The sequence below is a fragment of the Talpa occidentalis genome, unplaced genomic scaffold (genome assembly GCF_014898055.3).
Source record: "Talpa occidentalis isolate TD23 unplaced genomic scaffold, MPIMG_talOcc4v2.1 talOcc4.16, whole genome shotgun sequence".
Classification (NCBI taxonomy): Eukaryota; Metazoa; Chordata; class Mammalia; order Eulipotyphla; family Talpidae; genus Talpa; species Talpa occidentalis.
Genome location: NW_023601653.1, coordinates 11,749,741 through 11,774,211, shown reverse-complemented (window position 1 = coordinate 11,774,211; position 24,471 = coordinate 11,749,741). Strand labels below are relative to the sequence as shown.

Sequence of the window (24,471 nt, the reverse complement as noted above, 5' to 3'; positions counted from 1 at the left end):
ATTGATATCCCTGACTAGAGTGTGGTGCACCTGTGGGTCTCAAGTGGGACAGAAAGGATTGAGCCCTGCTTCTTCCTTCCACAACCCACATGGCCTTGGGGGTGTCTCCTAACTGCTGGGAGCCCCCCTGGCTCATTTGGAAAGCATATATGAAGCTGCTCCTCCGGCAGAGCGGTTGGGAGTGAAATGACCGCTCTGTGTTCAATGGCAGATGCGGCAGCTGTTGAAAACAGCCCCAGCGCTAGACCCCCTGAGTTTGAATCTAAGTTCTTTTCATTTTAGTGTAAGTTGCCTTGTCACGGACTTCGGGGTGGTCTGGCTACTCTCCGCTCATAAGCCAAGCTCAAGAGAACAGAGTTGGTTCAAGGAAATCAGGTTTCATCAGATGCTGCCCAACCTGAGGCACAGCCAACTCCTGTCTCAAAGGCTGTCTCCCCAAATTGGGGAGAAGCAGGGACTTCCCTGATGGGGGGGCAGAGGGGCGGTACTAAGGAAGGAGAGAGCTAACAGTCTTCATCAGCAGGATTTCAGAGAAATAGGCAGGGTTTTCCAGAAACTGCTCTGGAGCCCGTCTCCCTCCTCAGCTTGTCCTGACTGGATCGGCCGTGGCACTGGCGGACGAGCTTTCCACCATGATGAGGCTGTGTTGACCCTCGGCCTGTTTCCACCTCCATCTTGGTCTCAGTCGGCCTTGCCTGGTTTTCTGGTTTTTCTCTAAGAAGAGACAAGCAGGAGCAGAGAAAGAATAAACAGGGCAGGGACAAGGAACTTAGGGTCACCAGGGCTGGGACAAGTCCCTCCTGACTACATCCGGCTGCACATTCTTGAGAGGCAGTGGACACAGGTTCACCTTCAGGACATGCCTCCTGCTGAAGAGGGCCAGGGGCTTGGGAGCTGTACAGGGCTCCGTGAACTTGAGGCATGACGGTTTGCCACAGAGCTGTCAGCCCAAGTGTTTATACTCTTGAGGTGTAATTCTTTGGAAGTTTTGATGTCTCTAGCCTTTTGGAGATACAGGGGACTAAGGAATTCAGGAGACAAGAGCCAGAGATCAAAAGAAGTGAGCATATTCCAGTAACAGTGGACGGAGGAAGGTGCATCCTTCCAAGCCAGTTACAAAGACTTTGTTGATAACAGGAGTCCGGGGCAGGATGCAGTTTTTTCAAGGTGTCCGCATCTTTGTGTTTCCAATTTCCAGCCGGCCCTGGAGCTCCCCTCAAGGTTGTTGCTACTGCTACATCTGCAAAAGCAGCCCTAGAGGGAAAGTCAGCTAAGTTGTGTTTTTTTTTTTCTTTTGTGCTCATTAGCATCTGAAGGCAACTGAACCATTTTACCCTTATGATAGGTTCAATGCTCTTTGTATCATTTTTTTATCTGTAAACTGCTCCAATTAGAGAATCTCCCTCACTGGATGGTTGGACAATATCCTGAATTAATACCTGTGATGCATTTAAATCAGCCCTACCACAGAGCACTCGATGAATATGAGCTTAGGGTGTCCAAGATACTTAATTTGCAAGTATCTGCGATTTTTGTGTCTATACTTAGAAAGTCTTTTGTTTTCTTGTGAAGGTTTTTTTTTTTTAAGATTTAATTATTTATGAATACAGGGGTACAGGCCAGAGGTGTGGGGGGTGAGAGGATTCACCAAAGACAGAGCGGGGAACAGAACAGGCAGATAGACCAAAGTACACTCCTGAGGGGAGCAGCGGGTGAGACAGGTGAGGTCTGCTGTGCCATGTGGGTAGCTCCCTGGCCAGCCAGGGATGGAAATCGTGCTGCAGAGGCTGCGGACAGCTTCACAGGCTACATCTTAACCCCTTGCACCACCAGGGAGGCCCTCTTGTGAAGGCTTTGTGTGGTAATGGTATCAGGGTAATATGGGACTCATAGAATGAGTTGAGAAGGCTTCTCTCCTAATACTTAAAATAGTTTGTGAAATGTTGGTGTCACTTGATCTTTAACTATCTGGTAGCATTCACCAGGAGAGACACCAGGTGCATTGCGGCCTTTTGAATTATCCATAATCTGTTTCCAAAATCCTACCAATTTTGAAATATCTTCCATTCTCAATGGTGCAGGTAAAAACACATCAATGACTTGTCCCTTCTCTCCCTCCTTTGCTTTCTGTCCTCTCTCTTTTATAGCTATCGATGCTTGTAAGACCAGCAACGGAGGCTGCTCTGCCAAGGCTGACTGTAAAAGAACCACCCCAGGAAGCCGGGTGTGTGTGTGCAAGGCAGGCTACACCGGCGACGGCATCGTGTGCCTGGGTAAGTCCCATCCCCCGCTTGCCCATCCAGTGGCTGGAGGGTCCAGAGTCAGGGCCTTGTTAAATGCATGAGAGTTTCTGTGTCGCCTCATGGGGCAGCTGCTTGGGTGTGGGAGGATGAGAAAGATCACTCAAAGTCCATGTGGAGCAACAAGAAGCTGGCAGGGCTACACCGGAAGTAATGTGCAGCCCCCATCCAAAGGCAGTCTCGGATTTATTAGCATCAAGTACAAAGGTGGGGCAAATAAGCAGGGAGTGTCCCTGCCGGGAATGCAGTTATCCGAGCAAGCGAGATGTAAGCTAGGGGGGACCAGGGGCTATTGCCCAGGGGTCCCCTTTGGTCCTGCATATTATCTCTATTCTAACATCTGCCTGCTGTTTGCAGCAAATGCTGATTTCCCAGTATGCTCCTCACACTAGGACTTTTGCCTTTAGTGAGAGGCCCCCTGCATGACCTTTTACCTAGCTGACAAGCAGGAACTCTGGGCACCAAGACAATATCCCCCAAGAACATGGGGAGCTGGGGACCCCACATTTCTGTTTAGGATGTGATGCTGCTGAATCATCTCTCATTTGTCTGGCAGGAAGCTGTGAGGGTGTGGAAATGCCAGGGCTTGGGGCTCTATGCTTGAAGGAGAAAGAAACTTTCCCCATTGAATAATATGATGTTGGCTGATTTTTTAAACATTTACCAATCCTTTTTATTATATATATACAAGTAATGCATTTCTCCCTGTAGAAAAAGTAAAGAATGTTTGCATGCATGCTGGGGAGAGGGGAATTTGTAAATAGCCACTCTTGCTATTGTTCTGTTTTCCTATTTGGCTGTATATGGACATATTCTTTTAAATAAAAGGCATATCTCTTGATACATAGTATTCTCTATGCTTAGCAATAGGGAAAAACTCTTTGTGAAAATAAGTATTCCTCCAAGCTTTCTCTTAAGGGCTACACTCTGTTCTGTTATAAAGGTACACCATAGTAAACTCTCTGAATTTTAACCTTTTGGTTATGAAAAAAGTTTACATAGAAGAGTTGTAAAATTATAGTACAAAAAAATCAATTTTTCTTTACCTGAATTCACTTATTGTTAAGGGTTTTGCCCATTGGTTTATCATTTCTCTCTATACACTTATCTTTATCCTACGCCATTTGAAAGTAAGCTATATGGCTCATATTCTCTTTATACTTAAATACTTGAGCATATTTAAAAATAAGGAGAGACATACATCACCACAGCACAGTTATAACCTTCAGTAACTTTATTACTGATATGTTACTTTTGTCTACCATTCATATTCTAATTTTATCAATGGATGCAATGATGTCTTTTTCTGGGCATTTTTTCCTCTAGTGCAGGATCCAACATAGGGCTGGAACTTAATTTTCTTGTCTCATTGTCTCCTTTGATTCAGAATAATTCCTCAGCCTAGTTTTGTCTTGTTTGACTTGACATTTTGAAAGCATATAGTCTACTATTCCATTATAGCATACCCTTCATTTGAGGTTCATCTGATTATTTTCATGATTATATTCAGATTATGCATTCCAGTGCCAGTATCACAGGAGTGAGACTGCCAGCTGCTCCCCTTTGAGATGTTACTTTTGACCCCTTGATCAAGGCAAACTCTGATTTCTCCATGATAGTTACTTTTTCCCCTTTGCTCCTAATGAGTCATCAGTGAGGAGACACTTTATTACCCAACAAATATTCTGCACCTCATCAAAACGTCCTCTTAAATTTAACTACTGATGATTCATTCCTGGACCAAATATATGGTGATGGTTGCAAGTGATTTTTTTTTTAATTCCTAACACTCTTCATTCATGCTATCTTGGATTTCAAGATTCTATTATTTCAAGTTCTTGGCTGCAAACACTCATATTTATTCAACAGAGGGACTGATTCAAACCTGCAGACAGGCTCTCTGTTGGCACAGTCCCTTCCCTGAAGAGCTGATTTTGAGAAACTATATCTGGTGCTGTCTATAGGGTTACTTCTGCCTCAGACTTGAAAGAAAACGGAATCAAGGGTCTCCCTGGTGGCACAGGGGTTTAAGCACAGCACTGTGAATCTATCAGAAGCCTCTGCAGCACAAGTTCAATCCGTGGCTTGCCAGGGAGCTACCCACCTGGCGCAGAAGACCTCTCCTGTCTCACCAGCTGCTCCCCTCAGCAGTGTATTTCAGTCAGTCTGCCTGTTCTGCTCCCCACTCTGTCTCTAGTGAATCCTCTCACCCCTGACACCTCTGGCCTGTACCCCAGTTTCTGTATTAATTAATTAATAGAAAACTGAATCAAACTTTCCCCCCTACTCCCCTCGGTCAGTAAGCCTTGTCAATGTCTTTACTTGAAAATCAGGTTTGATTCTCATGCCAGCCATTGACTTTGTTTTAAAGAGATCAACCCGTGTTTGGCGAACAATGGAGGCTGCCACCAGCATGCAGAGTGCACGCACACAGGACCCAACCAGGTGAGCTCTGCCTCCCGGGGTCCTAAGATTTCCTAGGAGCAAACTCCTGGATCTTGAGGCCTGACGGCAAGGAGCTGGACAGACCTCTGGGGAGCAGGAACAGAAAATAAATACTTTAGGGCAAATTCTAAAAGAATCCCCAGGGGCCATTCTTTCAGCATGAGGAGAAATAGAAGTTAAGGGAAAGACCAAGGGTACTTCCCTCACATGGGGGGGGGGGGGCGGTGTCGATACCTGCAAACCACACATAGTATCACCTAGAAGGTCTTCAGCAATGCTCCTCTTTTGTTCAGCTTTTTTGATGCCCAGAATCCCACAATTTCCCTTTGACTTGAGGTTCTGAAGCGCGTGTGACACAGTGGAAGAGAATGTCTGGAGCCCCTTGTGGGTCATACATTCCCTAATACACTGCAGGTTTGGGGAGGTGGGAAGCATGTGAGGGTTCCTGCATAGAGGGGAGAGGTGGTGGGGTGCAAAGACACAGGCGGGGAAGTTGCAGGCTCAGGGACTCCAGTGCCACTTCCCGTAGGCTCTGCCACCGTCGGAAAGGAAGACTGGCAGACAGGAATTGTGTCCTTTGGGATCTGGATGGGGCCATCCAGTCTCCAGGAAACATTGCATTGGCCTGGTTGAGGCATCTGGAAACCTCAGTGTCAGGCCTCCCAACAAGCAGATCAAGCAAGTGCCTAAAGCACCCCAAATATGTTTGTGATACATAGATGGTTGTAGGAAAAACCAGAATCAACGCTGACCCAACAGACTTGGGGGTTCAGTAGAAAATTGAATTCAAACCACTTATGCAGTGGGGTAACCTACAAGTTTAGGGTGCCCGAGTCTCTAGAAGTCCTCCTGCAACCTCACGGGCAGTGAGAGGGATGTGGGATGGAACTCTGAAAACAGGACCCTCCAGAAGGGGTGGCTGGTGGGCATTCTGGTAAAGAGAAGAGGGACATGAAGAAGAGGGGGAGGAGCAGAGACCCCTCTGGCTGACTCCACCGAGATCAAGTTCTAACAAGCAGATGTCACAACGGAGCCATGTGGGAGGCCTGTGTAAGGACCAGAAAGGGGACCCCTCGGTGGGCACATGGGGGGCGGCTGCTCCTTCCTCTGAGCACACGTTTGGTGAACAGAGAAGAGCTGCATTTCTGCCCCACTCACTCCCTGGTCGTGCTCCCGGGTAGTGCTCCTGAGCAGAGAGCGTGTGGCACATGGGTGACACAGGAAGTCCCCAACTGCCTGCTTGCATGCCATGTCCCTTCCCTCAACCCGAAGCCTCCCATTGACTTCCTCGGCCCAGCTGGGTTTGACTGATCATTTTCAAACATGTGCAACTGATTTGCCTGGGAAGCCCGGTGCCAGCCTATCCCAGCGCCAGTGCCTGCCAAGCACAGGGCAGGGAGCAGGGATGAGTCTGAGTGGAGGTGGGCGACAGCTCAGCTTCCTCCCAATGGAAACTTCACCACCAAAGAGAGAAAAGCCCAGCAGGCAAGGGACCAATATGGTGACAAAGTTTTTTAAAATAGGAAGTCTCTTGGCAGCAAAGACAAGACATCTAGAAGCTCCAGGTAGAGAGGGAAGTATAATATGTCAATGTGCTAATATGTAAGGTGGCGATTGTCACTATAATAGGCCAATGTCGATGAAGCAACCATGAGCACATTCGGTCCTGAGAGACCACAGAGTGGGTGTGAAATGACCCCTTTCCCTCCCTCCTGCTCAGGCCGTCTGTAACTGTTTGCCCAAATACACCGGAGACGGGAAATTCTGCACACTCATCAACATCTGCTTAACCGTGAGTCTGGCTGGAGGCGGAGGCCCTCAGAGGGCAGGCTGGGGTGCCTTCTACCCCACTTCTAGGGCCTGGGGCATTGGGGTGATCCCAAAACTGCATCTGAGCCATAAGGATCATTTTCCCCTCAATTGTCAATATTGGAGAAACTCCCATCTCTGCCTCTGTCTTCACAAGGCCTGGCCCCTGTGTCTGCATCTTCTAAGACGCACCCAAGGCCCACCTGGCCTTGGATGATCTCATCTTAAGATCCTTAATTATATCTGCAAAGACCCTTTTTCTAAACATGTGGCCATACAACACGCACCTAGGTCAGCAGCACGCACTGGACACCATTCTAGGCACTGGGCCAAAATAACACTGCGGATACTTTTAGAAAAGGGGTTGGAGGGGAGGAATATTGTGCCGTCAGTCTTCAAGGCAGCTGCCTTTTTCCTTGCTTGTTTTTCCTGAACTCTACATTGTTCCTCACTTAGAAACTGCTCAGGCTGCAGAGTCCTCTTGATATGCCTGTGGATGTCAGATTTGAACTGCTTTGCTTTGCTTGTTTTTTAGCTCTCTGCCTAGTCTTCCACAGTTTATAAGCTCTTTGCCAACAAGGACAGTATGTTCTCTTTTATACTGACTTTTCTGCTGATGACTATTCCCTTTGCTATGGTGGGATCAGAGTTTAACCTAAAACTGGGAGTGTCACACAGCATCGGTGACTTTCTAGTTCACCCCCAGGTGCCAAGAAATTTTCCATTTGCTGACTTGGGGCTTTCTATGCAAGATTGAATGTGCCATCTTGGGAATTAAGGTTGAGGGAATGTGACAACCCCTGCCACTGCAGGGAATTGGAAGGAAATTTCAGGGGAAGGGCAGATAATGCCGACCAGTCAAAGAATGAAACAAAAAATAATCTTAATCAGAATTGCTTTGTGGCAAACTAACTGACCTGATTCCCATCCCCCACTCCTTGGAAATTTTACCAGAAAAATGGTGGCTGTAGTGAATTTGCTATCTGCAATCACACTGGGCTGGATGAAAGGACCTGTACATGCAAGCCAAACTACATTGGGGATGGATTTACCTGCAATGGCAACATCTATCAGGTAACACAAGTCGCGTTTCCATGAAAGAAGTCTACTTCCCTCACTGTGCTGAGAATCAGGTAGCTAAAGAATGTACAAGAATTTTGTCACATGGAAAGCCCTATAAAAGTGTGAAAGACTTTTGATACAGGTTGGCAATAAAAAGAAATTTTAGGTATCCATGGAAATCATTTGACCTAGAATGTAGTCGTTCAGATGGAAGATTCAAGTCAGAAACATCTAGTTTGAATCCAACTCTGCCCAGCTCTAAGTAGGTTGTATTACCTCCCTAGGCATCTGTTTTCTAATCTGTGAAATAAAATAATAATGGCACCAACCCCATCAGGTTGAACCTTTCTTTGATTAAGTCAGATGTGACTCCAGAAAAGTTTTGGAATTCATAGTATGTCCCCATAGTGTTCTGAACATCAGTTGTAAGCCTGGAGATGGGGCGTGAAAGAAGCAGATTGTCAGTTGCAAGAATAATAGATACTCTCGGTCTTAGAGAAATTGTCCTGTCACCGCCCTGCCTTGTTCTTGTGTTTAAGCCACAGTCATTTAACAAACCTGCCTTGTCTTTTATCCAGGTGCTTCCCAGGAACCCAAGCACTTCCCAGTATTACTTCCAGTTGCTGGTAAGAATATGTGTGTCTGTCTAGCTGGAAGAGATGGGTCTCAAACAAGATAGGAGAAACCCTGGAGTCAGTGAGGGTAGCAGAAGGTCTGAAAACCTGAATTTCTGGTAGGGCCTCTGTGTTTTTTCATTTGTGAACTTCTCAGGCTTCCCTCTGATGGGCAGCAGTAAAGAGAGGAATAAACGTAGCTTGGCCTTTTGTACACATGAAAGTGTAGTAAATAAAAATCTGCATCATACCAGTGGAGAATAGAAGGATTGTGTGTCCACTGGTTAATGCTTTGAGTAAAAATATTATATAAAAATATTATATTAGATCTTCCTGGATATCATATAACCAAATAAGTTTCAGATATACTGAAAAGTAAAAGAGGAAATTTTAGTATAATAAACTCTAAAAGAAAGAAGTAACCATAAGCTCTCAGCATTGGCAAGAAGAATAGTTAAGGAAATCATGTTTTTATTAACAGGGGTATTATTATCTCAGTGATTATATTATCCCGCATATAAATATGTATATGGAGAAGAGACACTGGGAAAAAAAATACCTAAAAATAATAGGCGCTACTGCTGGTTGGTAGGATTTTGGGTAGTTATTTTCTTCCTTATGATGTCTTTTTAAAGCTTTAGTACAACAAGCATGTGCTAATTTTATAACCAGATAAAAATAAACATTATTTCAATGACAAAGAAACTGAATGGGTTTGAATGTAAGACTAAATAAAACACAGCTGACTCCCTCCAATTCTCACCTCCCTCTTCATCATCTACTCCCCTGCTATTTGTTAGAGTGGCTGCCTGTGTTTTGGTGAGGTAGGTGACCTGTGACCCTGCCTTCCTTCCCCAGGAACATTCAGTGCGAGACCTGGTGGGTCCCGGCCCCTTCACGGTGTTGGCACCTTCATCCAGGGCCTTTGAGGAGGATCCCCGGGTAAGCATGACACTGTAGGGCAGCTGGAAGAGGTCTGGGACTAGAATGCTTGGGCATCAGCTTGGAACCAACCTTGGAGATGTTTTTTATTTTAGGCATACTTAGGATCAGTTGCAGCTGACCAGCCAAGTAACCCCTATCAGGGGAAGTATTCATGCGCATGTGAGGCAGCCCCTGGCCAGAGACCCTCTAAAGGACATTCTTGACCAGGGTAGAAGGTTAGGGAAGTTCACACATTCTTAAATGATCCAAATCTTCCATAGGCACCTCCTCCCTTCCCCAACAAAAGCAGAAAGGAATGCTGGATTAAAGGGCTTTTAATAGGTTCTCTTCTTGCAGGACTTATCAGAGGCTTTATTGTTCTAAATTTCACTGGCCCTCTTCATGCTGGATTACCCATTGACATACCCAGGTAGCAAATCTGTTCTGAGTGTGGAAGTGAGTCTTGTGTCCAGCCTAGACTCACTCCTTGAGTCTCCTTGAGAAAACTGTGAGCCAAGTGATATTTCTATCCCTGCTTTATAGTCAAGGACGCCAAGAGAAAGCACTCCAAAGTCTTATGACTAGCAAAGGGTGAAACAAGTACTCAAATTTGACCCCAGAACCTGCGTTTTTAACCTTCCACACACATTCCCTCTCTATGAAAATATTTGGGACACCAGCAAAAGCATTATTCGAAAGAATGTCACATTTGACCATTTTTTGAAAAGCATGAAATAATGAGGACCTGGTGGGCTTTTTATTACACTTCCTTACAGTTAATGTTATTTGAATTTGATTTGCAAATGGAGAAAATGTCATCTTTTCCAGACTAAACATTTAAACCTGGTCCAAGAGGCCTCCAGAGGGGGATGAGAGAGGGGAAGGGAGAACTGGGTGGAGAGAGAGCGCAAAGGACTGTGGGTACCTTGGTAGTGGGTGGGCTACAGAGATGACACCTCAAGTGGCAAAGCGGGAGATCACATACCTCCAAAATACTAACAGTGATGTAAACCAATGGCACTGTAATAAAAAAAAGTATTAAAAAATAAAAATAATATAAAATGCTGATCCTTTTAGTGAATTACAAAAAAAAAAATAAAAATAAAAATATGAACCTGGCCCAGGTGCCTCTCCAAGAGGGGGTAGGACAAGGCGTTTTTTTCCATCATTTCTCACTGAGAACTATTTTTTCACTGGACTTGGGTCGTTATGACAAGTCTTGGGAAATGCTGGAGCAGAGGAGCTCCAAGTTCCCTCCACTGTGAGGTGCTACATTGGAAACAGGAGAGGAAGGAGAGCAATTTCCTCCCTGCTGTTTGAGCAACCTCACCCTGGAGCCCTGACTACAAGCCCCACTGACCGCCCACTTCCCAGGGCTAGGGGGTGGATAGAGTTTTTGGGAGAAAATAGCAAAAGGGAAAGTTCTAGCAAAAGGCCCCCGGCTCTGCCTGGAACCCTCTGAGCTTCTGTTACAGATAAAAGACTGGGACAAGCAGGGCCTGATCCCCCAGATCCTCCGGTACCATGTGATTGGCTGCCACCAGCTGCTGCTGGAAAATCTGAAATTGACATCAAATGCTACTTCCCTTCAAGGAGACCCTTTGGAATTCTCCCTCTCTCAGGTAAGGGAAGACACCTCTCTCTTCTCTTCCATAAAGTAACACCAATAATAATAACAATGCGGGCCTCCCCGGTGGCGCAGCATTTGAGCGCTGGGCTACGAAGCTGCCCACAGCCTCTGCAGTGCTGGTTCGATCCCCGGCCGCAGGCGATGGTCCCACATGGTGGGCAGACCTCTCCTGCCGCCCGCTGCTCCCCTCAGCAGTGTACTTCGGTCCTTCTGCCTGCTCTGCTCCCCGCTCTGGCTCTGGTGAATTCTCTCACCCTCCTGCGCTTCTGACTGTACCCAGTGCTTGTATAAATAAATAAATCTTTTAAAAAAAAATTAGAGCTGGAATTCAGAGGCAAGGCAGCTTCAGATGGTCAACACAACTACTTTGGGAAACCTGGTCAGAAGCCAGAGCTTTTGACCAAAGCCCCTTGACCATGCTAGTCCCTCCCTCCCCACAATGGAGAAACAAATGCTGGCTGCAGATTTCATTGTAAAGGGGGGAAATTATGTCATGGGGGCAGAGGGGGGGTTGGCATTGCAGAGAACATGTGAAAGAGAAATGCACTTTGATCTGCCTGCTATTTCACATTTGAGAATCACCACAATTGTTTTACTTATTTACTATTAACTTCCCCAAGAGAAAATGGCATTCTTGTCTCAGCTTTTTGACCCATCAGAATGAAAACTTTGCTCAAGTAACTGAGACTTCAGATTTTGCACACAGCTTTACTTCAATGTTCAATTTCATGATCACTGAACTGTTGGTGAAGCATTCTGAAGGAAGCAATTTTGTGTTTGCTTCTCTTTGTGCTCTTTTGGTGATTTCTCTTTATTTTTTTTTGGTGATTTCAGGGCACAGTGTATATAAATAATAAAGCTAAGATCATAACCAGTGATATCATCAGTACCAATGGAATCATTCACATCATAGACAAACTGCTGACTCCCCAAAACCTCCTTATCACCCCTAAAGATGCCTTTGGAAGGATTCTGGTAGGTGAACTCATTGTCCTACTCTCAGCATGGAGTGCTCATAATACTCAAGTTGTTATCTCAATTCTGGTTACGAGGCATTTTAATTTTGCTGCTTCAGTCACAAGCTACTACTAAAAGCCCAATAAATAACAGATATTTAGTAAGAAATAAATAGGAAAAGTCTATTTTAAATATAGTGGAATGGATTTTAAAAGCTTTTTTTAAATGTCCACAAGGGCAGATTATCTGGCATAGATTTGGAAGGTAGAGAAATTACAGATAGAAAATATTTATATAAATAGATAACTTCAGATGGTAGATGATTGATAGCTGATCATGCAGAGGTAGGTAGGTAGAAAGACAGATAGATAGATAGATAGATAGATAGATAGATAGATAGATAGATAGATAGATAGATAGATAGATAGAATAGACAGGTGAATAGATACATAATAATCACTAAAACTAAATTTGAGTAAAATGTATCCACAGGAAGGACAATCTTAGCTTTTGTTGTTATTTTACTAGTACCTGCCACATCATCTTACTCTTATCCAGTTGAACTTTTGTTACAGCGCTTTGTCAGTTATAGGAAGAAAGATATCAATTCCCTTTCTTATCTTTGCAGCAAAATCTTACAACAGTGGCAATAAACCACGGCTATGTCAAGTTTAGCAAGTTAATACAGGTAAAAACCTTTTTCTCTTAGGATAACCCACCTAAAGAGGTTTGCATTTTTGGAGGGATTTTGGGGTTTGGTTTGGTTTTGCTTGGGGGACTAGTCACCTATTATGGGATCTTATTCACAAAAGTCCAGCATTTAGCTTTGTGCTTTGCTTTCTAAGAAAATGAGGACCAGAATAGCTGGAGTGTGATGGGCATCAAGTTTTAGACCCTGTGACCCTTGAACCACAGAAGTCCCAGGGTAGACATGGAGGGGGCCCCAGCTGACTCTGACCCTCAACAAGACCCTGGACCTTTGCATGCACATGACCTGCTTCCTGTATTTCAGGACTTGGGTTTGCTGAGCACCATCACTGACCCCATCCACACTCCGGTCACACTCTTCTGGCCCAGCGACCAAGCCCTGCAGGCCCTACCTCCCGAGCAACAGGAATTCCTGTTCAACCAAGACAGCAAGGACAAACTGAAGGCTTATTTGAAGTTTCACGTAATCCGAGATTCCAAGGTAATGTGTTTGCACACCGACATGAGTACAGGGATGCCCCGGAGGTAATCAGATCCAGGAATTGCCAATGTCTCCACCTCCCATGTGCCTCCTGCCCCACTGTGTCCTCCCCTGGCTGGTCCTGGTTAGTGACCCCACACCTGGCTCTGTGCGCCACACCTGGCTCTGTCTCTCAACCTGCCATATGTCTTTTCTAACTTGAATAACCAACGGTATCATCCCTGCCCTGTCCTGCGGAAAAGCTTTTTTTCTTCTCTAGTTCACATAGCAAAATAACTGCTGACAGCATTTTCCAAGTTTCCCCAAATAGGCTTTTCCCCATCTGCAAAATTTCTAGGCAAAGGGCTGAAATCTGCTGTTCAGTCCTAAACTGATCTATGGTCTGGGAACCCAAGACATTGTAGGGACATGACAACTCTTGCTAAGACCTGGTCTCTCTGAGTCCTCACCCAGGACCCAGTTTTCCCTCCGGGAGTGAGTCTATCTAATCCAAGAATGCTCCCCAATGCTCTGACTTTGGTTAATTCACAGGACCCTCAGTTTCCCAAGACTTCCGTAACAAGCCACCACAGACTAGGTGAGGATGTTTCCACAGTGTGGTGGTTCTCATGTTCACCTCACACAAGCTGGGTGGCCTGAAACAACAGAAATTCATTCTCTCAGAGTATGGAGGCCAAATGCCCAAAACTGAGGCACTGACAAGATTGTTCCCTCTGGAGACTCAGGGAGAGCTGCTCTCCTGGCTTGCAGATGCCTCCCCCCAACCTCTGCCTGTAATTGTCACAGACAATTACTAGACCTTAGAAAAGCTTGTCTGATTGTGTGTTTGTGTCTTCACACAGCACTCTCCTCTCTCATAAGACACCAGTCGCATTGGGTTAAATCATACTCATCTTACCTAATTACATCTATTACCTTCTTTCACAGTAAGGTCCCATTCTGCAGTAATGGGTGTCAGAACTTCAGTAAAACTTTCTAGGACATAATTCAACCCATAACAGTGCCCTGTGCTGTTTCCCTAGCCCCCGGCCCTGCCTCTGGCTTCATACACCAAGACAGCAACTCCCATGGCTTCCCAAGCATAGGCGCTGGGGTGGAAGGGTGCCCATAGGCGCTGGGGTGGAAGGGTGCCCGAAACCATCTCAGCTGGTGGAGACTTTCCAGCCTCCCGTGATTATTCTCCCTTGGTTGCAGCTACTCCCTTTCAAGGCTGAAATTATTAGAACTCTAGGAAAAGCTTGTGTCTGAAATTGGGTTGTCGGTAAAACTCCTTTGAGTGCTTCTTCAGCCCCAGTTTGGAATATTATCAATAATAAATCATCACTGCTCCTAAGGTTTTGGCAGTGGATCTCCCCAGATCTGCTTCCTGGAAGACCCTGCAAGGCTCGGAGCTGAGTGTGAAGTGTGGAGCTGGCAGTGACATCGTGAGTACTGTCCCCGGGTGGGGGCTGGGATTGGGTGACCAGCATTCCCCAGCCCCTGGCCCTCAAGGAGGTGTTCATTTTTCTCTCCATAAACAGCAAGCCCTTTTCTCTAACTACCCTCCAGGTCGCTATTCATGAAAAACCTGATGAATTTGAGCCAGTCCACGCCCTGGCAGTGAGTGGCAGGGAGGCCCCCCGCCCTGTACCCTTGTGGAGAGCAGCTTTTCATTGATTCTTCCCATGTCTTTTTCCTTTTTCTCTCACTTACTTTTAGAGCATGCCTTTCCAGTGCGGGAGGCTTCCCTGAGCTAGGAACATACACTGCCATTCCTTTTCTTTTTTTTCTCAGCCCACTTTGCCCTCATCTCAGCTCTCGGCTGCCCTGTCGAGATCAGCCAACAGAGAGAAAGTTTGCAATTTTCACTATCCCTGGCTAGTTCCTGAGCCATTTTACCTTCTTCGAATTTCATGTGATGAATGGTGTGATAGGATCATAGTACACCCTGTATCCTACATATATTTGAAAACCCAAGATGACAGTGGCTTAGGTATATAAGGGTTTATCTCTCTGATAAAAGAGATCTGAAGGCAGCCATTCCAGAACTAGTATGATGATTCAATAAGGAAGCTCCTTGTGTCTTTCTGTTCTGCAACATGTGTATCCAGCCTCAAAGTCACCTCACAGTCCAAAATGGCTGCTGGACCACCAGCCACCAAGTCCACTTTCCTTTGGTAAGAAGGAGAAAGGACAAAAGGGAAGCAGCTTCCAGCTGAGTTGTTTCCCTTCAAGGAGCCTTCTGAAAAGTCACATACAACATCGTTTTTATAGCTTATGACTAGGCAGAACCCTTTGGGGTTTGGATTAGAATTGCATTGAATTTTAAATGAATATAAGAAAAAGTTAACATTGCTACATCACGACTTCTGAAGGTATCCCAATGTACTTATGCTCTTGAGGTCAGCTGTACTATCTCCATTCCAAGTTGGACAACTAACAGAGAAGGCTATGAACAAAGTCCCATTGCTCATTCAGTGTGCTAGGACAGCTTTCAGCATGCTGTGCAGTGAATTATTTAGCTTGATCTGTATAACAATTCTGTGCAATGACATCAGGCATCCTATTTAGCTGGTTAAAAAATAACACAGGTCTCAGAAATTCTGGAGCTTGCTCACAGTTACACAGTAAGTAGAAGCTAAGGGATTTAACCACAGCTTCCATAAATTCATACTGTGTCCCTCCCATCAATAATTGCTAAGATTTATCTTTTTTCTTTTTATAGAACTTTGGAAATGGACTTTATTTCCTGGGGTGGGGAGGAATGTATTTATCAACTTACTGGTTGGGTGACCCTTAGAAAAGAAAGCTCTAGTTTGTCACAAGTATTAAATGAAATATTTGTTTAACAAAGCATGCTTAGACCATGTGAAAAGACCTTGTTATCATTGTAAGGTTAAAACCCATCCTTCCTATATCCTGAAAAGAAATTGTGCCAGGTAATTTACTAGCTACTGGCTCTAAGTAAAAACTGAGTCACTCCCCATGAAGTGTCACATCAACAGAGTTTATCCTAAACCATAGCTAGATCATCCCTGCTCCACCCTACATACCCCAGCCACACTGTGCCTACTTTGTTGGAGTCAGTGTTGCAGTGTCCAAGAGTGTGAGCTCAGGGTTGATTGACTAGGTATGAATGCCTACACCCCCACTTACTCACTGAATGACTTTCGACAAGTTGTTTGGCCTCTTACAACCTCAGTCTCCTCATCTGAAAAATAGGGATACTGTGTGATAGGAGCCTTAAGACTGTTGTGAGATTTAAAAGAATTTGCACAGGTAAAGCATGTGGAACAGTACTTGGCACATAATACATGTTGGGTATTCACTATTATATAGTTGCCTGTGTTTGCATATATTTGCATATATGCTAATAACTTGGCATATATGTTAATGTCTATTCTGAGTCTTGCTGGCCACATTATATGCCTTAGGAAGAAGAGAAATCTGAGGATTGTTGACTGTTTCTCTTTGTCTCTCTGTCTCTCTCACAGGGTGAACTCTTCCTGAATGGTCAAACATGCAGAATTGTGCAGAGAGAGCTCTTGTTTGACCTGGGTGTGGCCTACGGCATTGACTGTCTACTGATTGATCCCACCCTTGGGGGCCGCTGTGACACTTTTGCTACATTCAATGTCTCGGTCAGTGCTATGAACAATACTGTAGAACCTCAGGGGCAGATAACCAGCCTCATGATCCAGAATGGACCTGGCTGTGAAAACAAGGAGGACTGGTCCTCAGTGAGCCCAGGACCCACAGATCTGATGACTGAATGATGTGTTTATCACCATCACTCAGCCCTACACAGGCTTGCACATCGTAGCCACCCTCCCACCCACTCATTCAATGATTCCTTCTCCATTAAGGAAAGAGTTACTAGGTACCACCATGTGCCGGTTATTGTGCCATTTGTTTTCAAATCACCCATCCATTCAGTCACTCATTCATTCAACAAACATTTTTTTTGAGATACTGCCAGATTAAACCATATGGAATTACTGTTGACAAGGTGTGACTATAAAAAAAATAACAATTTCATGTGACTCATTTATTATTATATGCCACCCACACCTCTATTCATTTCTTCATTCATCCACTTAACAATATTGATTGTTCTCACCTGGACCCTGCTTGTATGAGGGTCCCATTTTACATTCATTCACCCATCCAGGGCCATTTATGGAATGCTACCTTGGAGCCAGTCACTTGGTCCCATGTCATCTTATACCTATGGGAATCCACAAATGCAAGTAGTTATCACCAACTCTATTTTATACATTTAGAATTTGAGTCTCTAGTAAGAAATGAAGTGACTTCCATGACAAAGTGAGTCACCAGTTAATTTCAGTACCTGCAACTTGTAGGCATTCAATAAATAGCCCAAATTATTCCCACAAATTAAGAAATGCTGTAGAGGTTGTGGCCTTCTAAAGCATATTCAGTTCATTATTTTCCTTTAGCAATCCCCTAAAAATTAAATCACAACACCGTGTATTTTATACATCAGAGAATTAAGGATCAAAGAGTGTGATTGGCCAGTTGCATCCAGAAGGGCAGCTCTATAACAGGGAATCTCTCACCTCAGAGAACTAAGCCAAGGAGATGAGGCCCAAAAGAACTTCAGAATTCTCCATGGAAAGTGACAGTGTATTTCTAATGTTCTTCACTAAGTTCTTAGTGAACATCAAAATGTTAACCATGGCACGCCGTTTTTCCCAATATTTTTGAATTTTAAGAGTTTCTTTTCTTGTATACTAGGGAGATTGCGGAAGCTGTGTAAATACTCCCAGCTGCCCAAGGTGGAGCAAACCAAAGGTAATTATGAATGTGATGAGGGTGCTGGGAGAGAGCAGGTTGGTTTCATACCAGAATCCCTGCCTTCTGGTGTGACTGTGGGCATGTTGTCACCATAATTGGTGTCATTTTTTCCAATAACCAGGTCAATCAGGGGAGAGGTGATCATTCTTAGCCCACACATCCTGTCCACCCACCACCCATCTTCTAGGATTCATCTTGAAAATCCATGGGGTTGTAGGCCCAGAAGAGAAGAGACTTCAAAGATAACAGTAGCTGCATTGTGTTGGCTGCTGTCCATGTCCCCAACTCTGTGTTGTACTTTCATGTGTACATTATCCCTGTTCCTCCTTAGAACACTCAAAGGAAGCTATTATTACCTCCACTTATGATAAACTGAGTGTCAGAGAGGGTAAGCAATCAGCCCAAGGCCACACAGCTAGTAAGATGCAAAGCTTGGTTTGGAGACCCTAGATAAGAGGTCAAATTCCAGAGGGTAGGGCCTCCCTGGTGGTGCAGCCAGTTGAGTGCTGGGCTACAAAGCTGCCTGCAGCCTCTGCAGCGCCAGTTCGTTCCCCTGCAACCGGTGAGGGTCCCACATGGTGCACAGACCTCTCCTGCCACGCCCACTGCTCCCTTCAGCAGTGTATTTCGTCAGTCTGCCTGTTCTGCTCCCCACTCTGGCTCTGGTGAATTCTCTCACCCTCCCGTGCTTCCAACTGTACGCAGTGCTTGTATAATTAAATATATCTTTTTTAAAAAAAAATTCCAGAGGGTAATCTTTGGCAGGTCACACAATCTGTACATTTTGCCTTTGTAAAATTGAATGAATAATGATTCTGTGTGTGGCTACTAAGAAAAGTCAGCTTTCAAATGCGGTCAACAGCCTAGAACATAGTAAGAGCTCATTAAATACTCATTTTTATTACTTATTGCAAAGCCAACTTCTCACTACTATATTAGTAAAAGCTCTCGCTACTCTATTAGTAAAACTTCTCACAAAATACCCCTACAAATCAAAATATAGCCCGTACCCTCCCTATTGATGATTTGGGGACCTCGCCACAGACTCTTCCCGTGACAAAAAGCTACCTCTCCTGACTCCCTGCCCAAGCAAGCACATCTTTCGCAAACAACTTTAAGGGTCAGCAAGTACTTCCTCTGTGACTGGAGAGAAATTGTCTCTCCATGGCTTTAGCTCTGCCTTCTCCATTTGCCTAACTGCCAGTGTCCCTAAGAAACAAGTTTTCTGTGAAGAGCTCACTCTTGTCCAGTTTTTGACCTCTGCAGTATCAGGAATCTTCCACTGGGGGCAGACTAGAGCCCAGATCCGGAGGCAGAAGGCAAAGGGATGGTTCTTGCTCTACCTGTAGGGCCTGAAGCAGAAGTGTATGTACAACCTGAACTTCAAGAGGAACCTGGAAGGCTGCCGGCAGCAGTGCGTCCTGGTCATACAGCTACCCAAGTGCTGCAAGGGCTACTTCGGGAGAGACTGTCAGGGTGAGGGCGCCAATGACCAACTCAGGATTCTAAAATGATTGTGCAATTCTCGTGTCCCATTTGAAATCACTGGCATTATAAAGGAGATCAGGGACATAGCTCCTAAAGGCTCTGCTACGAAAAGATTCCAAAGCAATTATTCTGAAGAGTTGGTTAGCTTTCTTTCTACTTTCTTCTTTTGTCATATTTTGTTTTCACAGTTGAGATTCAGTTGTGTGTAGATTGTATTGGGTGGTGCTTCTTTGCCTAATATACAGAATAAGATATTTCCCATGGTACCAGAAATACCATACTTCAATTCTGATGCTGGTTTGTGATACTGATAAGCGCGTGAGTTTACCTGCATCTAAAAGGATTCTACCTTGGCAGGGTGCTATTACAATATGATATGTGTGGGCTGTTGGCTCCTGAGCCCTCCCTGGCCCCACCCCACATTCATATGAGATGTATGACATCACCCTCTCTCTCTTACATCACCAGGAAAGGGCTCTTTGCCAAAGGGCATTTAAACCTACCTTGAAACCTCTATTCTAAGGGTCCCGATACAATTTCTGGACAATAGTGCATCAACATTGGCAGCAGAACAAATGTCCTGGCTGTTCCCATTGCTCTAAGCAAGTTCATTTAGTGTGTGCTGCTTTCTGGTATAGCAATATATTTACACCCCACAGCAACCCCTAAGAAGTAGATTCCATGCTGTCCCCATTTTACAGAAGAGAAACTGGAGGCACAGAGAGGATGAGAAGGAAGCTGAAGATTCCACCGTGTTTCTGGGAGCCTCGGTCTTGACGACATGCATGCTCCATTCATCATGGTCCACTTGAGAAAATTTCTGTCAATCACCCAGCCTCCACTCTCCATCACTAAAGTGTGAACCATTCACAAAAATGTTTCCTCCACATGCTCTCAATTATGGTACCTCATTTAATCCTTCTAGTCAACATGTGGTAGAGGTCAAGTGGACACTGTATCATCATCATCATTATCATCTAGAACTCAGAGAACTGAAGCTTAGAACCAGTTTATTATTCCATCCAGGTCTGCTAGAATCCAGCTCTCCTGAGCCCCAGGCACTGCTTAGTTTATCACCCTGCCAAGGTAGAATCCCATCAGACACATAGGAGTTCATGTCCCATGGGTCATGGCTTGTCCAAAGGGAAACCTTCAGATACACCATGTAGCTACACCCCCTGGTCATGATCCCTCCAACTTAATGGAGATTGGAGCCCACACCTGAGGATGAGTCAACAGCACATTTATATAGATGCTGAGCTGCTCTGGGTTTGGGGAGACTGTTGAGTCACTGCTGTTTCATCTCTTCCAGCCTGCCCTGGGGGACCAGATACCCCATGTAATAACCGGGGTATCTGCCTTGACCAGTACTCAGCCACAGGAGCGTGCATATGCAACACTGGCTTCAACGGGACGGCGTGTGAGCTGTGCTGGCCAGGGAGATTCGGGCCAGACTGCCAGCGTACGTGACACCCATTCCCCAGAGCTCTAGCTGTGTGCTCCCTCTCCTCATCCACACCCTCCACCTGGCCTGGTACACTTTCTTCCCTCTCTCCCAGGCACCCACCTCCCATCTGCCTGCCCTTATGTGCTTTTCCCTCCTTCGTTATAGTCCCAGTTTCCATGCACTGAAAGAGTCTCATTCTAAGAAGTGAAATTTACATCCCCTGCAGCCACCAAAGCAAGATGCAACTGAAGAGCTTTCCTTCATTCAGTCAACCAACATTCACTGAGTCCTTATGAATATTGATGGCTAATCTATAGTATAGGCCAGGCACATGTATTTTACCATTTAACCTTCACAATGATCCTTTGAGTCATTACTATCATTATTTCTACTTAGTAGATGAGGAACCTCAGGTAAAAAGAAACTAAGTGATAGCTCAAAAGCTAGGCATCGCTTTAAGTTGTAGGAATACAGTGGTATAAAGAACAAAACCCCAACTCTCAAGGAAAGAACATTCAAAGGAAAAAAAAAGATTAAAAAAGTCAAAACAAAAAATTTATAAAGGCCATAAAGAAAAAGAAGCAAGTAAAGAGGGTTGAGATAGAAAGAAGACAGTGTTTTAGAGAATACTTAAGGTGAGACCAAGGAGAGGTGTGGGGCCAGCCCTGAGTTGATGAACAGCAGCTCTGACCAATCAAATGCTCAGCAGGGCTGGAAACGTTCTCTAACTCTCTCATCAGAAGTGGTAGCCACCAGCCACATGTCGCCATTGAGCACTCAAAATGTGTGTGGGTGGCCGCTATACTGGACGGTGCAGACAAGAAAAACTTTCCTGGAAGGGAGAAAGTGCAAGAGCATGCTTGACCTGTAGGGAACAGCAAAGAGACCAGGGAGACTGAGCAGAGTGAGTGAAGAGAAGGAAGAAAGGAAGGAAATGAAATCTGAAGGTTGCCAGCGGCCAGGTCACGTAGGAACTTCTCTGTATTCAGAGTGTGATGGGCAGCAGTGAAGGGTTGTGAATGAAGGAGTGTCATGAGCAGACTGGAAAGGATGTCTCCTGTTGCTCTGGAGGATAAACACAGGAGGGTAAGAGCAGAAACAGGGCCTTTGGGGAAATGAATGCAACAATCCAGGCCCACTTGGCAATGCCTTGGGTTAGGGTGGTAGTGATGGAAGTGGCAGGATGCAAGAATTGGTGCAGATTTCGAAGACTGTATTGTCAAATAGATATCTCTGGTAGGAGACCCCAGAGAAAATGCTCCCCTCCTTCTATTTTGTGACATACCCCGTCACACCTTCCAGATCTGTGTTATACATTCTCTGCATTTGTAATTACATGTTCAATAGGCAGTAACTCCTAACTGTAACCTCCATGAGAATGGGGACCTCATCCTTATGGTTGCCACTGTAACCTTATAGCCCAGTACCGTCCACCCCCTGACAGCCCCTGAATAAGTTATAATGTGAGTGTTTGAGTAAATGAATGATAAGGCATAAGCTCAGTGCCCCCACACTGACAACACAGCCTGCAGTGAGCTGGCTGATGGGATGCCAATCCCCGTAGCTGATCACACTTCCAATTTGCTTTCCAGCCTGTGGCTGCTCGGACCACGGACAGTGCGATGAGGGCATCACGGGCTCCGGGCAGTGCCTCTGTGAGACGGGATGGACCGGCCGCTTCTGCGACACTCAGGCAGGTCTGTCATGGGAGTGGGCAGCTCCCAGCAGCACTGATCTGCAGAGAACCCTGCCAAGAACCCCCAACTGATCTTGGGAATCTGAGCAACATCTGAGAAATAAGATAACCAAGAAGGTGTTTCCTTCGCTGCGTGGAAAGGATGATTTGAGTATGTGGCCTCAGGTCTCAGGAGGTTTGGTGACTTGACAGAAAGCAGATGAAAAGATTTAACTCAAAACAGAATACAGTGCTGTGCAATGGCAGAAGGACCCACCGCAAGCAGAGAATCCAGGATCGGGTGGGAATGGTCGCTCAGGATCATGGTCCTGGGCCCAGATGTTTACACAGAGGCCGGGTAGTTTCATAGAAAATGCAGTCTTTGGAATCCAGGATCTGACTCTTGACTTGGCTACTTATTAAACAATGGCCTTAGATAAACCACCCACTCTGAGCTCATGTGATTCTCCTTAAGAAGAACAGGTCACATGTTTTGCAGGGGAGATTGTTGCAAGGGCCCAAGGTGGGGGCTTTGAAGTACCTGGTAGATCTGGATGATCAAAACCACGAGCTCTGTTATCAGAGCGATCATTATCCTCATCACCATAATCCTTCCTTCATACCCCAATCTGCATATTCCAGTGGCAGGTCTGGCAAGTGAAGGTTGAATCATGCAACACGAATAACTATAATGGCACCCTCCCTGGGCCCGAAGGGCATGCTAAGCTCTACTTACCAGCTGATGTTCCAGGATTCCCATATACCCTTAACTTCAGTTCCTCTCCTTCCGTCCTTCTTCCTAACTGCCCTCTGGCTTCTTGCTGCCAAATTGCCCTACAATCACCAAAACACCAAACTTCTCCCAGGCTCGCTGGTGCCTTCTTAGGGCCTGGGAATTTCTCCTCCAATTGAACCATCTCTGTCTGGAAATTCCTGCCTTTAGGGCTAGAGAGCTAATCCGTCAAACTCATCTCTGCCAGCAAATTTTGGGGTATAAAGTTGCCCTTGAAGGCAATGTATTTGCATTTTAATCTGGATTATGTTGTTGAGATAATGTCTTAATTAATATAAAGGAGCAATTCTGGAATCCCAGGCTCTCCATGCCAGGAAGAAGCTTCAAATCACCCCCATCCTCCCGCTGAAAGGGGCTCTTTAGAAACACAGTGGCAGCCCAGGTACTCTTGGAAGGACTCCTGAGAGGGTCCCAGCTCTGCACGCCATGGATAAACAGGGACCCTTCTCTTTGCAGTTTTGCCCCCAGTGTGCACACCTCCTTGTTCAGCCCACGCCACTTGTAAGGAGAACAACACCTGTGAGTGTAACCTGAACTACGAAGGGGATGGAATCACGTGCACAGGTGAGTGTCCTGCATGGGTTGTGGAGTAGTCGGCACAGGAGCAGGCAGGACCACCCAGTCAGTGTCTGTGCTCCGCCCCAGCCCCTGTGCTTCCTGCCTGGGCCACCTCAGCAATACCCACCCTCCCTGCAACTCAGTTTCCTTATGGGCTTGCTCATGCCTAGCAGCACCTCCCAGGTCATGGCTTTAGAATTGCTTTCCAAACTGTGGTGTATTTTATTTTATAGTGTTTTCCAACTCTCAAGTAAATACACTACAGTCTTTCAAAAAAAAAACAAAAAGCCAAAGTTAAACTTACACATGCTCTCACCGCTTGGTGAACACCACTCTGAACATTGCAGCATCTACCTGTAGTAGTCAGGATATGGGGTCAGCCAGCCAGACACCCAGGTGAGCAGTGTCTCATAGATTGGATGGAGGTGGCCAGGGGCCCGGACTCCTTCTAGCTTGTTGCTCTGCCATTGCTCACTTTCCTGATCCTAGAGAGAAACTACCATAATTGCATCCCAGGGAGAGGGGAGACCGTGGCAACACAAACCTTCGTCCCCTTAAGGACACACCTAGCAGTCCCTAAGTCATGTCTGCTCCAACCCCATGGTCTGCAATCCCATCATCACCCTGCCCAGCTGCAAGGGAGTCTGGGAAATGTAGTCTTTTGTTAAGCAACACCTGCAAAGCTGTTACTATAGAGAAAAGGAGACAATAGATTCTGGGGGAAGCCAGCAGTCTTGGGCACATGTGCCTTCTAACTTACTTCATGAATTAATATTCATTTTG

General features: G+C 45.5%; 1 protein-coding gene across 2 annotated transcripts in view; it reads left to right on the top strand.

Annotated features, from left to right (window-relative positions):
• The window catches only part of STAB2 (stabilin 2), a 109,862-nt gene that overhangs the window by 72,309 nt on the left and 13,082 nt on the right, over positions 1-24,471 (top strand). For both annotated transcript variants that reach the window (XM_037513759.2, XM_037513758.2), the window contains exons 42-58: positions 2,148-2,273; positions 4,672-4,745; positions 6,466-6,537; positions 7,509-7,628; positions 8,195-8,242; positions 9,089-9,172; positions 10,630-10,776; positions 11,619-11,759; positions 12,370-12,429; positions 12,754-12,930; positions 14,265-14,354; positions 16,404-16,550; positions 17,668-17,724; positions 19,077-19,203; positions 20,528-20,677; positions 22,255-22,359; positions 23,587-23,694. In XM_037513759.2, coding sequence (XP_037369656.1) covers positions 2,148-2,273; positions 4,672-4,745; positions 6,466-6,537; positions 7,509-7,628; positions 8,195-8,242; positions 9,089-9,172; positions 10,630-10,776; positions 11,619-11,759; positions 12,370-12,429; positions 12,754-12,930; positions 14,265-14,354; positions 16,404-16,550; positions 17,668-17,724; positions 19,077-19,203; positions 20,528-20,677; positions 22,255-22,359; positions 23,587-23,694 — 1,833 coding nt within the window. The remainder of the gene's footprint in view (positions 1-2,147; positions 2,274-4,671; positions 4,746-6,465; positions 6,538-7,508; positions 7,629-8,194; positions 8,243-9,088; positions 9,173-10,629; positions 10,777-11,618; positions 11,760-12,369; positions 12,430-12,753; positions 12,931-14,264; positions 14,355-16,403; positions 16,551-17,667; positions 17,725-19,076; positions 19,204-20,527; positions 20,678-22,254; positions 22,360-23,586; positions 23,695-24,471) is intronic.